Below are 16,475 nucleotides of genomic sequence, written 5' to 3'. Positions count from 1 at the left end.
CATCATGACAAAGATAAAATAAATCAGTTATTAGAAATGAGTTATTAAAACTATTATGCTTAGAAATGTGTTGATGAAATCTTCTCTCCATTAAAAAGAAATTGTGGAAAAAATAAACAGGAGGGGGGTGGAATAATTTAGGGGGGGCTAATAATTCTGACTATAACTGTATATTCATATGATGCTATTTTTTCATTCATTCATTCATTCATTTTGCTTCAGCTTAGTCATAATAATAATAATAAATCATTTTATTTGTAAATGGCGCCTTTCTAGACACCATAGGTCGCCTTACAATAAGGATCAACAGCCATGCTAAAACAAATTAAAACAATTAATAAAAAACGACCAAACAAGCATTCTGAATGCATGTAAGTAGCTGCAGGTATGAACACAAATTGTTAAAGGAGTCGGCACCAGTGGTGTAGTGGTTAGTGTGTTGACACATGCACTCCAGTGCTCACGATGACCCGAGTTTGATTCCCACCTCGTGGTTCTATGCCGATCTTTCCCCTCTCTCTGCTCCCCATGCTTTCCTGTCAATAATCTCTACTGTCATGTCTATTAAAGGTGAAAACCCAAAAAAATATTTATAAAAAAATTTGTTCAAGGAAAGCCTGCTTAAAAAGACGGACCTTTAGAAGAGATTGAACAGTGTGAAGACTATTACTGCTCCTTAGATATAAGGGAAGCAAGTTCCATAGCCGAGGAGCCAAAGAGCTAAAAGATCTGTCTCCCATTGTGCTTCATCGAGTGCGAGGTGGTACCAGGGAGAAGGAGTTGGCTGATCTAAGAGCGCGAGAAGGGGGGTAAATATGGAGAAGTTCTGTGAGATATTGAGGAGCAAGATTATGAAGTGCCTTGAAAGTGAGAAGTAATATTCAACTTTACCAGAAGCCAGTGAAGCTGATAGAGGAGTGGTGTGACATGCTCATGAGATAGAGACTAGAGATGACATGAGCTGCATGGGTCTGAACCAGCTGGAGTTTATGCAGAAATTTAGAAGAAAGTGCATTACAGTAGTCAAGAAGTAAAGTAACTAATGCGTGGATGAGAATTACTGTGTTATTGGTTGTGAGAGAAGGATGGAGACGAGTGATGTTACGCTGGTGGAAATATGCAGCATTATTATTGATGTGACCCTCAAATGAGAGTGTGATATCCAAGTCTATTTATTTATTAGGGCTCATTTCCACAGCGGAATGAACCGCCAATTTATTCAGCATATGTTTTACACAGCGGATGCCCTACTAGCTCCAACCCAGTGTTGGGAAACACCCATACACACTCATTCACACAAATAAACTACGGACAATTCAGTTCATCCAATTCACCTATAGCGCATGTGTTTGGGTCACACTCAACAATAAGGTTCATTAGTTAAAGTAATGCATTTACTAACATGAACAAGCATTGAACATTACATTTACTACAGTATATATTCATATTAGTTAACGTTAGTTAATGAAAATACAGTTGTTCATTGTTAGTTCATGTTAACTCATGGTGCATTAACTAATGCTAACAAGCATGGACTTGGATGTTAATAATGCATTAGTAAATGTTCAATTATGATTAATAAATGCTGTACATGTGTTGTTCATGATTAGTTCATGTTAGTCAATGCATTAACTAATGATCCTTATTGTAAAGTGTTACCTGTGTTTGGACTGTTGGGGAAACCCATGCCAACACGTGGAGAACATGCAAACTCCACACAGAAAGGCCAACTCAAAACAGCGACCTTCTTGCTGTGAGGCAACAGTGCTAACCACTGAGCCACCGTGTCGCCCCATCTTTAAATCTGAAAAATGTAAAGATTAAAATGTTTTCAGATATCTACTGTTGTCTTTGGCTTTGGTGAATCATATACTGTATATTTTAAATGAGGACAATGCTGTTCATTTTTGTCATGTGTGAGAGTGAAAATGCAGCATCACGTCAACAACACACACACACACACACACACACACACAGGACTAAAGCGGAGTTGCATTGCATGCTTTTCTTTATTTACTCTCTGTACGCCCACATCACAGTGGATTCTGGTCAACCTAAAGTTAAGTGTGAAAGCCTTCAGGTGTTTGTGTTCTGGTGAGACTCATTTGGCGGTCATGCGCATGACGTGCTTCACCATGTTCCCGATGCCGTCAAAGATGTAGTGGTAGTGGTAGTCGGTCTCCCACATGAAGGTCGGAGTGCTGATCACCTTGTTTTTCTCGTCCACATAGGCTTCGTGAGACGAGAGGTTAAGGACAAAGTCAGGTTTTCTTCACATTTAGAGATACACTGATGCTGGCTTCATTTAAAGACACATTGGCAATTTACATTTTAAATTCATTCATTATTTTCCAACTATTCCTGTGTTTTACTGGGGTACTGGGAAACACACAAACACTCATTCACACTCATACACTACAGCGAATTAATTTTATTCAATTCACCTAAACCACATGTGTTTGGACTGTGGGGGAAACCGGATCAGCCAGAGGAAACCCACGCCAACACGGGGAGAACATGCAAACTCCACACAGAAATGCCAACTGACCCAGCCGAGACTCGAACCAGCGACCTTCCTGCTGTGAGTGCTAACCACTGAGTTACCTTCTTTTCTAAGTTTTGAATATTCAACTGTTTAAATTTTTCGGCAAATATGTAAAGTCAAATTCAATAGTTAAAAAGTGTCAAAAATATTGGTTTGTTTTCCGAAATAATACCTCAACATTAAGTGAGTTTTACAAGTTCTGCCAGTAGGGTGACTAAAATAATCTTATTTCAAACCAACAAGTGAAGTTCATTCATTCATTCATTCATTTTCTTGTCGGCTTAGTCCCTTTATTAATCTGGGGTCGCCACAGCAGAATGAACCGCCAACTTATCCAGCACGTTTTTACACAGTGGATGCCCTTCCAGCCGAAACCCATCTCTGGGAAACATCCACACACACTCATTCACACTCATACACTTTGGACAATTTAGCCTACCCAATACACCTGTACCGCATGTCTTTGGACTGTGGGGGAAATTGGAGCACCCGGAGGAAACCCACGCGAATGCAGGGAGAACATGCAAACTCAACACAAAAACGCCAACTGACCCAGTCGAGGCTCGAACCAGCGACTGTGCTGTGAGGCGACAGCACTACCTACTGCGCCACCGCGTCGCCCACAAGTAAAGTTTTACAAACAAATTTCAAGAGGAGCATGTGATATGATCGACTACTCAGCTGATCCTTATCACTAATCATTAGCTAAAATATCAGATCATTCTAAAACTACTATAAATATCCTGCCTAAACTTTGTTACCAAACTTCATTTTTGGAATTCTCGTATCCCTCCTAATGCTCATTGACCAGGCGGTAATCTATTAGGTCATTTATCTCCGAGCTCAGGGTTCCCTCCAGTGTCAAGGCTTGATGGATGGTGTGTCTGAAGATGGAGCTGAAGCGAGGGTCATAGCAGTGTCAGCCAATGAAATTAGTCCACAGTCGGCTACTGTCCAAGCTGGGGTATTTGCATAAAGCTATCTGATTGGCTGATTCTTCCGTTGGCCCTTGAAAACTTGAGAAACTCCCAACTTCTGCTTTATGAAAAACAGCCAATGCTTATATTTTTTATTATCGCTCTGTCAGTGAGAGTGGATGAGCTCAAGCTCAACTCACGATTTTTGGAGCACACTATAGCATATAGATATCCTGAAGTCTAACATACTCATATTAAGCTTTATTTTAATTTCATGGGACCTTTAAATTAAAAAAGCTTTTTATGTTATTGCTGCTATGGAAAACTCCCTTCAGGAAGCTTTATGTTTAATAGTGCAGAGTCTGAGTGAAAGGATATGTAAGGTTCACGGGTGTTGTGACGGGCCCCCATGCTCTTGACCGCCTGCACCATGTTGGTGTTTGGCCAGCGGCCCCAGCGGCTGCTCTCGTCCCGCTCATAACCCATCGTGACCTCCAGACTGGGCAGAACTCGACACGCTAGGAGAGGAGCCATGCTGGACAACCTGAAACACACAGAGAAAAGCAGGAGCAGGTCAGTTGAGAAGCACAAGAATAATGGAGATCAGTCACAGTATTTCCAACTATAATGAAATATTGAGTAGGGGGCGGGGTTTCTATTTTAACTATGAATCTTTTATTAATTTGACCAAAACAAATTCTATCTGTCCATCTGTTTATCTATTGTTTGTTCTATTGTCTGTCTCTCAGTCAGTCTAATCTCTGTCTTCAAGTACTTTTCCAACCCACAGGCATAGGGCTGGAGGATAAGTACTATATAATACAATAATTAAATTCATCTTATATGTTTAGAAATGTAATATTATAAAGTCATGTATACCCAATGGGTTTGCGAGCGCGGTGGAAGTCCTTCAGAACTCTTTCCACGTCATTATTCAACTTGCAGTCTTTGCCATCTTTGCTGAAGGTGGACCTGGAAAAGACAACAGAAATACAAAGAAATTGACTTTAAAACTGTAGCTAATACCAATTGTTTGATTTAGTTCATATCAAATACCAAAAACAATATCCTTTTAGCATTATATATATATATATATATATATATATATATATATATATATATATATATATATATATATATATATATTTTTTTTTTTTTTCTTTTTTTTTTTCTTTAAGTAACAGTTCATACTAAAAACTATATCCCTAATTAACCCAAGACCTAAACCCAACTACTACCCTACTAACTATTAAAAAAGGAGCGAGGGATATATATATATATATACAGTAGCCTCCCTTTGATTTTTTTTTAAATATATATTTTCTAAATTATGTTTAACAGACTAATAAAATTTCCATAGTATGTCTGATAATTTTTTTCTCTTGAGAAAGTCTTGTTCGTTTTAATTTATACAACAAATTATACAACAAAAGCAGTTTTTTAATTTTTTAAACACCATTTTAAGGTCAATATTATTAACCTAATTAACCTAGTTAAGCCTTTAAATGTCACTTTAAGCTGTATGGAAGTGTCTTGAAAAATATGTAGTCAAATATTATTTACTGTCATCATGGCAAAGATCAAATAAATCAGTTATTAGAAATGAGTTATAAAAACTATTATGTTTAGAAATGTGTTGAAAAATCTGCTCTCCGTTGAACAGAAATTGGGGAAAAAAATAAACAGGGGGGCTAATGATTCAGGGGGGCTAATAATTTTGACTTCAACTATATAAATATGTTACAACCATGTTTATATACTGCCCTATCTATATACAACTCCTTAACTTCTAATTTTGACTTATGTAGTAATGTGATAATTATAACAATAATGATAATTATTGTGGAAAGCACTATACAAATCAACTTGCTACAATAAATGAATTAGATTTTTCTTACCTTTCTGCGATATGGCTATTGTTGTATATTTCATTATTGCGATAATTATAGTTGTTTGCTATGTGGTACAGTCCTATAAGTAGCTAATTTATTGTTCATTGAGCTAATCGTTTTAGTTAATAGTGTGAATTATACATTAAAGGAGACCTTTTATGCCCATTTTTACAAGATGTAAAACAAGTCTCTGGTGTTCCTAGAGTGTGTGTGTGAAGTTTCAGCTCAAAATACACTCAAATAATGTTTTCTAACTCTCTGAAGCTGACCCTTTTAGGCTTTGATTCTAACTGTGCCATTTTGGTGACTGTCGCTTTAAATTCAAATGAGATTGTGCTCTTTTCAAAAGAGGGCGGAGCTACAAATGTCTGCAGGTCAGCATAGTGGCAGATTCGAAAGCAAGACTAATGTCCTATGCCAGGGCTATTCCGAAAACATGGTTGTAGAAAAGGCTAATTGTTAAATGCACTGATATCGTTAATAGGGATGCAACAATTAGCTGATTTCACTATTAACTGCGCTTTAATTCGTCAGTTTATTAATCGTAAAGTCTTCTCTAAGTTGCATTTCTGTTGCACGGAACGAAATGAAACCGATGCAAAATGCCAAGTTGCCTGTGCGCTAGTTTTAAGTTTGAAGTACACCGAGGCTAATACGCATGCCCACAGGATTAACTACAGCAGCGGCCGTTCCCATATCACGTCTTTTCCGCTTGCAAGTTTGTTATTTCTAATGTAAGAATAAATGATGCTGGCGCCAGTGGAGCAACGCTTGAATGCAGATGGCAACAACAGTTAATCTAAATAGCTACTTACCTAATATAAAGCTTGAATTTACATTAGACGTGATAACAGTAAAAGCATGATTATTCTTCAGACAATATAATCGTACAACCAAAATCTATAGTTTTTGCATCCCGTGTCTGAATGTAGAATAAGCCTACTTCAGCAATGCACTGCTTTTGTTGTGCTCTGAAATACAACATATGAATGTTTGTAAAATAAAAATAAAAAGTCTATTGTACAATGTACTGATATTATGTAGTTTCAAAATACAATATATTAACATTTTAATGTAGAAAAAGCCAACGTGGCTGTCTTAAGGAGCAAAAATATACAGCATATGGGCTCTTATGCTGTAGTGTCATCACTCATATGGCAAGTTATATATCTCCGGCCCTTCGTTTGGGATGCTTTTTATGAACCGGCCCCCATGACAAACTAATTGAATAGCCCTGTCCTATGTGGGAGTTATGGTCACTAGTGGGTGGGGCTTTCCTCCTTTGATTGACTTTCTATTGACACGTACAATAGAAAAATGGTTTGTCCCGGCAGACTGTTTTTATCAAGGGTCAATACAAAAAATTGAAGTAATACCTTTTTACTATTATAAGCTAATTATATTCACACACTGCTGCCACACGATTGTGTTTAAACCCCTTATAAAAGTAATCTTGCACAATAGTTCCCCTTTAAAATAAAGCATGACCAAACAAAAGCAATGCACACAGAGGTCTTGAACCATTAAATAAACGTTCTGCGGTCAGGTCAAAAGTGCTGAAGTGTAATTAGGCAATCTGAAAAGGCACCGAGTTCAGACATAAAGATTAGCCTCATCCATCACCTGTATTTCCGCCCAGACTTAATCATTTGTTTGCTAATAGTGAAAGTTGATAAGAGGATTTTCACTCCAGGAATAGAGAGAGATCTGGGCTGACTAACAGTGTAATCTGATGCTTCAGCAAAGTTTACCAATGTCAAGATGCACTCCAGATTAATATTATAGTCAATAACAAATATCAGTAACATGTCAGTATAGGGACCAATTCTCCATATCAACTAGTTGCTTATTAGCATGCATGTCATTAAGATATTGGCTGTTCATTATACTAATCAAGCACATATTCTCTAATCCTATCTCATACCCAAAGCCAACGACTACATTAATACTATAATTAAGCAATAAATAAGGAGTTTATTGAAGCAAAAATCATAGTTAATGGTTTGTTAATAGCGAGAGTTGAACCCCAAAATAAAGTGTGAACCAGATATTTGTATTAGAATAAAAGGTAACACTTATTACCTGCATAATATTAAGAAATTAAATGTTTATTAGCACTTATAAAGTATGATCTTATTCTACATCACTAATCCTACCCAATACCTAAACCCCAACTATTAATAAGCAGATGATTAGTAGTTTATTGCGCTTAAAGTCTTAGTTAATGGATTGTTAATGTATGTTAAAGTTAAGTTTGTCCGACTATAGCCTCTCTATCTCTCTCTTACATGTTTTTGACGATGCCGTGGCCTCCAGGAAAGATGACGGCATCAAAACTGTTAGCGTCCAGTTTGGACAGATCGTTCATCTGCATCATTCCCTGACCGTGGCTGAATCGCGCAGACTCCATCATCATGTTCCTGCAGAAAACAAACCATGCTGAGTGAGATCCATCCATCCATTTATTCATCCATCAATCCATTCATTTATCCATCCATCCATCCATCCATCCATCTATCTATCTATCTATCTATCTATCTATCTATCCATCCATCCAACTTTCTATCCATCCATCTATCATCCATCCATCCATCCATCTATCCATCCATCCATCCGTCCGGTCATTCATCCATCCATCCATCCATCCATCCATCCATCCATCTATCTATCTATCCATTCAACTTTCTATCCATCCATCTATCATCCATCCATCCATCCATCCATCCATCTATCTATCTATCGATCCATCCATCCGTCCGGTCATTCATCCATCCATCCATCCATCCATCCATCCATCCATCCATCCATCCATCCATCCATCCATCCATCCATCCATCCATCCATCCATCCATCCATCCATCCATCCATCCATCTATCTATCTATCTATCTATCTATCTATCTATCTATCTATCTATCTATCTATCTATCTATCTATCTATCTATCTATCTATCTATCTATCTATCCAACCAACCAACTATCCATCCATCTATCCATCCAACTATCCATCCATCTAACTATTCATCCATCCAACTATCCATCCATCTAACTATTCATCCATCCAACTATCCATCCATCCATCCGTCCGTCCATCCAACTATCCATCTATCTATACATCCATCCATTTATCCATCCATCCATCCATCCAATTATCCATCTATCCATTCATCCATCCATCCATCCAATTATCCATCTATCCATTCATCCATCCAACTATCTATCCATCCATCCAACTTTCTATCCATCCATGTATCATCCATCCATCCATCCATCCATCCATCTATCTATCTATCTATCCATCCATCCATCCGTCCGGTCATTCATCCATCCATCCATCCATCCATCCATCCATTCAATTATCCATCCATCCATCCATCCAACTATCCATCCATCCATCCATCTAACTATTCATCCATCCATCCATCCATCCATCTAACTATTCATCCATCCAACTATCCATCCATCCATCCGTCCGTCCATTCATCCATCCGTCCGTCCATTCATCCATCCATCCATCCAATTATCCATCTATCCATTCATCCATCCATCCATCCAATTATCCATCTATCCATTCATCCATCCATCCATCCAATTATCCATCTATCCATTCATCCATCCAACTATCTATCCATCCATCCAACTTTCTATCCATCCATCTATCATCCATCCATCCATCCATCCATCTATCTATCCGTCCATCCATCCGTCCGGTCATTCATCCATCCATCCCAAAGTTCGAGAGCTGCATAAACAAGCTTTCTATTGATGTATGGTTTGCTAGGACAGGATAATAGTTGGCTGTGATACACCCATTTGAAAATCTGGAATATGAGGGTGGGCGGCACGGTGGCTCAGTGGTTAGCACCGTCGCTGGTTCAAGTCCCGGCTAGGTTAGTAGTATTTCTGTGTGGTGTTTGCATGTTCTCCTCGTGTTGGCGTGGGTTTCCTCCGGGTGCTCCGCTTTAGGTAAATTGGGTAAGCTAAATTGTTCGTGTAAATGGGAGTGTATGGGTGTTTCCTAGTTCTGGGTTGCAGCTGGAAGGGCAGCCGCTGCATAAAACATATGCCGTAATAGTTGGCGGTTCATTCCTAAGTGGAGACACCTGATGAATATGTAAGTAAGCCAAAGGAAAATGAATGAATATGAGGGTTCAAAAAATATCTAAATAGTAAGAGAATCGACTTTAAAGTTGTCTACGTGAAGTGCTGAGCAATGCATATACTAATCATAAACTGTGTTAAGATATATTTACAGTAGGTAATGTACAAATATCTTCATGGAACATGACTTTCTCATCAAAATCATTTATTTTGATCCATACATTGTATTTTTTTGGGCTTTTTCCCCAATATATATATATATATATATATATATATATATATATATATATATATATATATATATATATATATATATATATATATATATATACTCATGTAGCATAACATGGTTTAAGTTCACAAATTAAAAATTAATTTCCAAAAACAGATAACCACCAGAATAATAGGATTTTTTGCAATTGTGCTCTGATTTAACACTGATTCAAAAAATTACAACAATTAATTTAGATGAGTATTTAGATAAATCATTCATTATCAAAAATATTCATTCATCCTTTGGCTCAGTCTCTTTATACATCATGGGTTGCCACAGTGTAATGAACCACCATCTTATCCAGCACGTTTTACACAGCGGATGCCCTTCCAGCTGCAACCCAGTACTGGGAAACATCCATATACAATCATTCACACACACATAAACTACAGCCAAATTAGTTCATTTAATTCCCCTATATTGCATGTGTTTGGACTTGCTGTGAGAAGACATTGCTAACCACTGAGCCACCGTGACGCATTTCTCACAACACTATTTACATCTGCACAACAGTTAATGCATTTCTTAAAACAATTAGTCATTTGTGCACATTATAGTAGCAGTTTCTCATTCCTTCCAACAAATTGCAGATACTTTTGGACATGCATCAACTGCTTTGATACAGTTGAAGTCAGAATTATTAGCCCCCCCTGACTTATTAGCGCCCCTGTTTATTTTTTTCCCCAATTTCTGTTTAATGGAGGGAAGATTGTTTCAGCACATTTCTAGGCATAATAGTTTTAAAAACCTATTTATAATAACTGATTCATTTTATCTTTGCCATGATGACAGTAAATAATATTTTACTAGATATTTTTCAAGACACTTCTATACAGCTTAAAGTGACATTTAACGGCTTAACTGGGTTAATAAGGTGAACTAGGCAGGTTAGGGTAATTAGGCAAGTTATTGTATAACCATGGTTTGTTCTGTAGACTATCGAGAAAAAAAAACATTTGCTTAAAGGGGCTAAAAATTTTGTCCCAAAAATAGTTTTTAAAAAATTCAAAACTGCTTTTATTCTAGCCAAAATAAAACAAATAAGACTTTCTCCAGAAGAAAAAATATTATCAGACATACTGTGAAAATTTCCTTGCTCTGTCAATTGGAAATCATTTGGGAAATATTTAAAAAAGGAAAAAAAAACAAAAGGGGAGGCTAATAGTTCTGGCTTCAACTGTATATATATATATATATATATATATATATATATATATATATATATATATATATATATATATATATATATATATATATATATATATATACTGTATTGAGTGCAGTATGACAATATTTACAATACTTTGTTGTCTGCTGTAAACCAGAGTCATCAAATCTAAAACCACTACTGCACTTCTTGATTTTTTTTTTTTCAATTCAGCTTTTTTTCCAGTTCAGCTTTATTTGTATAGCGCTTTTACAATGTAGATTGTGTCAAAGCAGCTTCACATAAATGGTCATAGTAACTGGATCAGGGTTGTTCAATTTTTAGTGTTTAAGTTCAGTTCAGTTTAGCTCAGTTCAGTGTGATTTAAAGTCATCTATGTCCAAACACTGAAGAGCAAATTCATCTATGCGTAGCTCTACCGATCCTGAACCATGCAAGCCAGTGGTGACACTGGATTAATGTTTGGGCATTATATACCACCATTTACTTTGTTTTGCTGTGCTTTCTTAAATAAACAAACTACAATGTCCTGCACGCACTACTAAACAAATAACAACAATTAATTCTGATGTTTTCACTGTATTATGATTCAAATTATTACTATAAATGCTACCATAATGATCAAAAAAGTTACGATATTCCCCTGCATTTTAATAAACATGCTGTGCATTTAATGTAAATTTAGTTGAAGTTAATATTGATTGTTTAGAAAATATTTCCCAAGTCCTGTTTAACAAAGCAAGGAAACTTTCAGTCATTTTTAGGGTCAAAATTATTAGCCCCCTTTTTTGATTGGCTAATGAACAAAACACTGTTGTCCAATAACTTGCCTAGTTCACCTAATTAACCTAGTTAAGCCTTTAAATGTCACTTTAAGCTGAATACTAGTATCTTGAAAAATGTCTAGTATAATATTATTTACTGCCATCATGGCGAAGATAAAATAAATCTGTTATTAGAAATGAGTTATTAAAACTATTATGTTTAGAAATGTGTTGAAAAAACACTAATAATTTGGTCTGATTCTCTACCTGTTGTCGCTGGAAGATGGCTGCATCTTCATGTGATCCATGACATGCATTTGCTGCTGGTTTGGAGCAAAGATCTGAAAACGGGCTCCATTACGGCTCAAGTGGTACATGGTGCTGGAAAAAACACAGCAGTGTCACAGCTCTCTAGAATACTCGATACTGATTGGTCACTATAGCAGAACTCTGGTCTAACACTTTATATTGGAGCGATGTTTTGAAGTGCACACTGCAGTATTCTGTACTTACTATGCAGCCTCATGGATGTCAGTCCCGTCCCACCAACCACAACCAGAGAAAACCTTCAACAGCGCAGACAGACATTCACCACCAGATTTAATCAACAACTAATGCAATTATACATGTCTCTGGTGTCATGTACAGAGCTGGGTAGATTACTTATGGATTGCAGTCAGTCACTGATTACAAATGATCATAAAATCATCTGATTAATGTCTTTTGACACATTTATGGTAATGTATTCTGAATACTTTATAGGTAACTTTTCTGCTAACTCTTAGTTGATGTCACATCTATTGATATATTGAAAGTAGGATATTATGTACTATTTTGACAGATACAAAGAAAAATAATTTAAACTCTATCAGCAACAGGAACTGTGTTTTAAATAGCAATCATGGACAGTTGATAATTTAAAACACTCACTTTTACCTCGCTGTTAATATTTTATGATAGTAACACTGCATTAACATTCATATCTTATGATTTAAAAATATGTACTATAATTTTAACATTTACTTTTATATATATATATATATATATATATATATATATATATATATATATATATATATATATATATATATATATATATATACACACACACACACACACACACACACACACACACACACACACACACATTTAAAGTCAGAATTATTAGCCCGCCTGAATTATAAGCCCCGCTGTTTAATTTTGACAAGATCTTATTCAAAACTATTCTATACAACTTAAAGTGACTTTTAAAGGCTTAACTAGGTTAATTGGGTTAACTAGGCAGGTTAGGGTAATCAGGCAAGTTATCGTATAATGATGGCTTGTTCTGTAGACTATCGTAAAATATAGCTTAAAGGGGCAAATAATATTGACCTTAAAATGGTGTTTAAAAAATTTAAAACTGCTTTTTTTCTTGCCAAAATAACACAAATCAGACTTTCTCCAGAAGGAAAAATATTATCAGACATACTGTGAAAATTTCCTTAATCTGTTAGACATCATTTGGGAAATATTTAAAAAAGAAAATAAAATTCAAATTCAATTGAATCTTTATATATATATATATATATATATATATATATATATATATATATATATATATATATATATATATATATATAGTACACACGTATATTATTTCAAAAACAAGCTTTTATTTTAAATGTGATAAATCGTAATAATCGATTAAAATATCTAACATTATATCAAAATATAACATTAAATGTGCATAACATGATCCATAAACAAGTAACTAGTGTGATAAGAAGTGTTAAAAGTAGCACTTTATATTTGTAATCTGACTACATAATCCACACTACATGTAAACATCTCTCCCATGATGCACCAGGCACTCATTTTGTTTAATATATGCATGATAACTTTTATTTTAAATTCGATTAATCATAATTAACCGTTGCCTAGCACTCGAAAATATACTAAAACATTATCTTAAAATTATTATATTATATTATATTATATTATATTATATTATATTATATTATATTATATTATATTATACATTAAATAGAAGCATTATATTAAATATAACATAAAATGTAAATATTATCCATAAAAGTATCTAGTGTGATTACAAGTGTTAAATAGTAAAAACTAGTAAGTAATAACAAGTATTGATATTTGTAATCTGAATACATAATTCCAGGCTACATGTAATCTGAATACTGATATCTTACCACAGCGATGTTAGTGTTTCCCCAGTCTCCCCCATGATGCATCCGGCTGACATTTTCTCTAATATATGCATGCATGTGTGTATTTATATATGCATAACAAATATACACAGTACACACTCATATATTACAACAAAAAACTAACTTATTTTATTTTGAATGCGATTAATCGTGATTAATCGTTGCCTAGCACTCGAAAAAATACAAAAACATTGTATTAAAATGATTATATTAAATTATATTATATATTAAATAGAAAAAACATTATATTAAATATAACATTAAATGTAAATATTATCCATAAAAGTATCTAGTGTTATTACAAGTGTTAAATAGGAAAAACTAGTAACTAATAACAAGTACTTCATATTTGTATTCTGACAACATAATCCAGACTACATGCAATCCAAATACTGACATCTTACCACAGCGATGTTGGTGTTACCCCAGTCTCCCCGATGATGCATCAGGCAAACATTTTTTTTAATATATGCATGCATGTGTGTATTTATATATGCATAATAAATATACACACTACACACACATATATTACGTCAAAAGCTAACTTTTATTTTCAATGCGATTAATTGTGATTAATCGTTGCCTAACACTCGAAAAAAAACAAAAAAAACATTATATTAAAATGATTATATTATATTAAATTGAAAAACATTAAAATATAATATGACATAAAATATAAATATCATGCATAAACAGTAACTAGTGTGATTACAAGTGTAAAACAGTAGTAAGTTATCACAAGAACTTATTATTTGTAATCTGATTACATAATCCCGACTACATGTAAGTACTGATCTCTTACCACAGCGATGTTGGTGTTGCCCCAGTTGCCCCAGTCTCCCCCGTGATGCATCAGGCAGGCAGGTTGACGCACCAGCATGGCTGCGGCCTGCTTGGCGAGGAGAGCCCGTGATGCCAACATGACTGATTTACTGTAGCTTTAAAACACACAGAGAGATAAAGTGACAGAAATCTGAACACAGCGGGTGGATCCTGATGCTCTTTTATACTGAAGTGGTGTGCGAGACGTCACTCTGTAAGCTACGATTCTGAGAAGATAAGATACTTTGTCTGCAACCCTTTTCCTTTCTTCATTGCTTATCTAATAATACCTTGCTCAATTATCTTATTACCTTAAGTCATTTGGTCAACACCCGTTGATGCTTCGCCTTTTACCTGCATTTACCTCCCTAAACAATCTGTCTGACCAGTCTGACCCGTCGTCTCCACAGACGTTTATCTTTAATTTAATTAATTTCATTTATTTATATATTGTCTTGTGCACAGTTTTAAAAAAAAACTTGTTTCAATGTGCAATCAAATTCTTCATAGCACAGTAGAATGCTATCCATGTTTATAAAAATATATTTAACTTAAAAAATAAACATTATAAACTGTGTGTGATTGTGCTAAAATGGAAATTATAATAAAGCAAGTCATTTAGTTAAATTATAATACAATTTGAAGCTGCATATAGAGATAGACAGACAGACTGGTAGGAAGGTAGGTAGGTAGGTAGATAAAACAATACAACAAAGGATGGATGGATGGATGGATGGATGGATGGATGGATGGATGGATGGATGGATGGATGGATGGAACGATAGAATGATAGAGCGATAAAAGTTGAATGACAGACAGACAGACAGACAGACAGATAGATAGATAGATAGATAGATAGATAGATAGATAGATAGATAGATAGATAGATAGATAGATAGATAGATAGATAGATAGATAGATAGATAGATAGATAGATAGATAGATAGATAGATAGATAGAGTGATAGAAAGAGTGATAGATAGAGTGATAGATAGAGTGATAGAACAAACAACGATGGATGGATGGATGGATGGATGGATGGATGGATGGATGGATGGATGGATGGATGGATGGATGGATGGATGGATGGATGGATGGAACGATAGAATGATAGAGCGATAAAACAGTAGAATGAAAGACAGACAAGACAGACAGACAGATAGATAGATAGATAGATAGATAGATAGATAGATAGATAGATAGATAGATAGATAGATAGATAGATAGATAGATAGATAGATAGATAGATAGATAGATAGATAGATAGATAGAACAACGATGGATGGATGGATGGATGGATGGATGGATGGATGGATGGATGGATGGATGGATGGATGGATGGATGGATGGAACGATAGAATGATAGAGTGATAAAACAGTAGAATGACAGACAGACAAGATAGATAGATAGATAGATAGATAGATAGATAGATAGATAGATAGATAGATAGATAGATAGATAGATAGATAGATAGATAGATAGATAGATAGATAGATAGATAGATAGATAGATAGATAGATAGATAGAACAACGATGGATGGATGGATGGATGGATGGATGGATGGATGGATGGATGGATGGATGGATGGATGGAACGATAGAATGATAGAGTGATAAAACAGTAGAATGACAGACAGACAAGATAGATAGATAGATAGATAGATAGATAGATAGATAGATAGATAGATAGATAGATAGATAGATAGATAGATAGATAGATAGATAGATAGAGTAATAGAGTGATAGATAGATAGATAGATAGATAGATAGATAGATAGA

General features: G+C 35.1%; 1 protein-coding gene across 1 annotated transcript; it reads right to left on the bottom strand.

The window, feature by feature from the left end:
- Window positions 1–1,980: 1,980 nt before the first annotated feature.
- gatd3l (glutamine amidotransferase class 1 domain containing 3, like) lies at window positions 1,981–14,852 on the bottom strand. The gene is made up of 7 exons (NM_131039.2): window positions 14,676–14,852; window positions 12,174–12,226; window positions 11,928–12,041; window positions 7,643–7,774; window positions 4,342–4,434; window positions 3,841–4,006; window positions 1,981–2,236 (listed from the first exon to the last, which is right to left on the bottom strand). Exons 1-7 carry the CDS (start codon window positions 14,793–14,795, stop codon window positions 2,102–2,104), a joined length of 813 nt encoding a protein of 270 aa, NP_571114.2. The 5' UTR covers window positions 14,796–14,852; the 3' UTR covers window positions 1,981–2,101.
- Between the last annotated feature and the right edge of the window lie 1,623 nt (window positions 14,853–16,475).

Source organism: Danio rerio, chromosome 8 (assembly GCF_049306965.1).
Source record: "Danio rerio strain Tuebingen ecotype United States chromosome 8, GRCz12tu, whole genome shotgun sequence".
NCBI classification, from domain to species: Eukaryota; Metazoa; Chordata; class Actinopteri; order Cypriniformes; family Danionidae; genus Danio; species Danio rerio.
The sequence above is the reverse complement of the archived record's forward strand: the minus strand, read 5'-3'. Positions and strand labels throughout refer to the sequence as shown.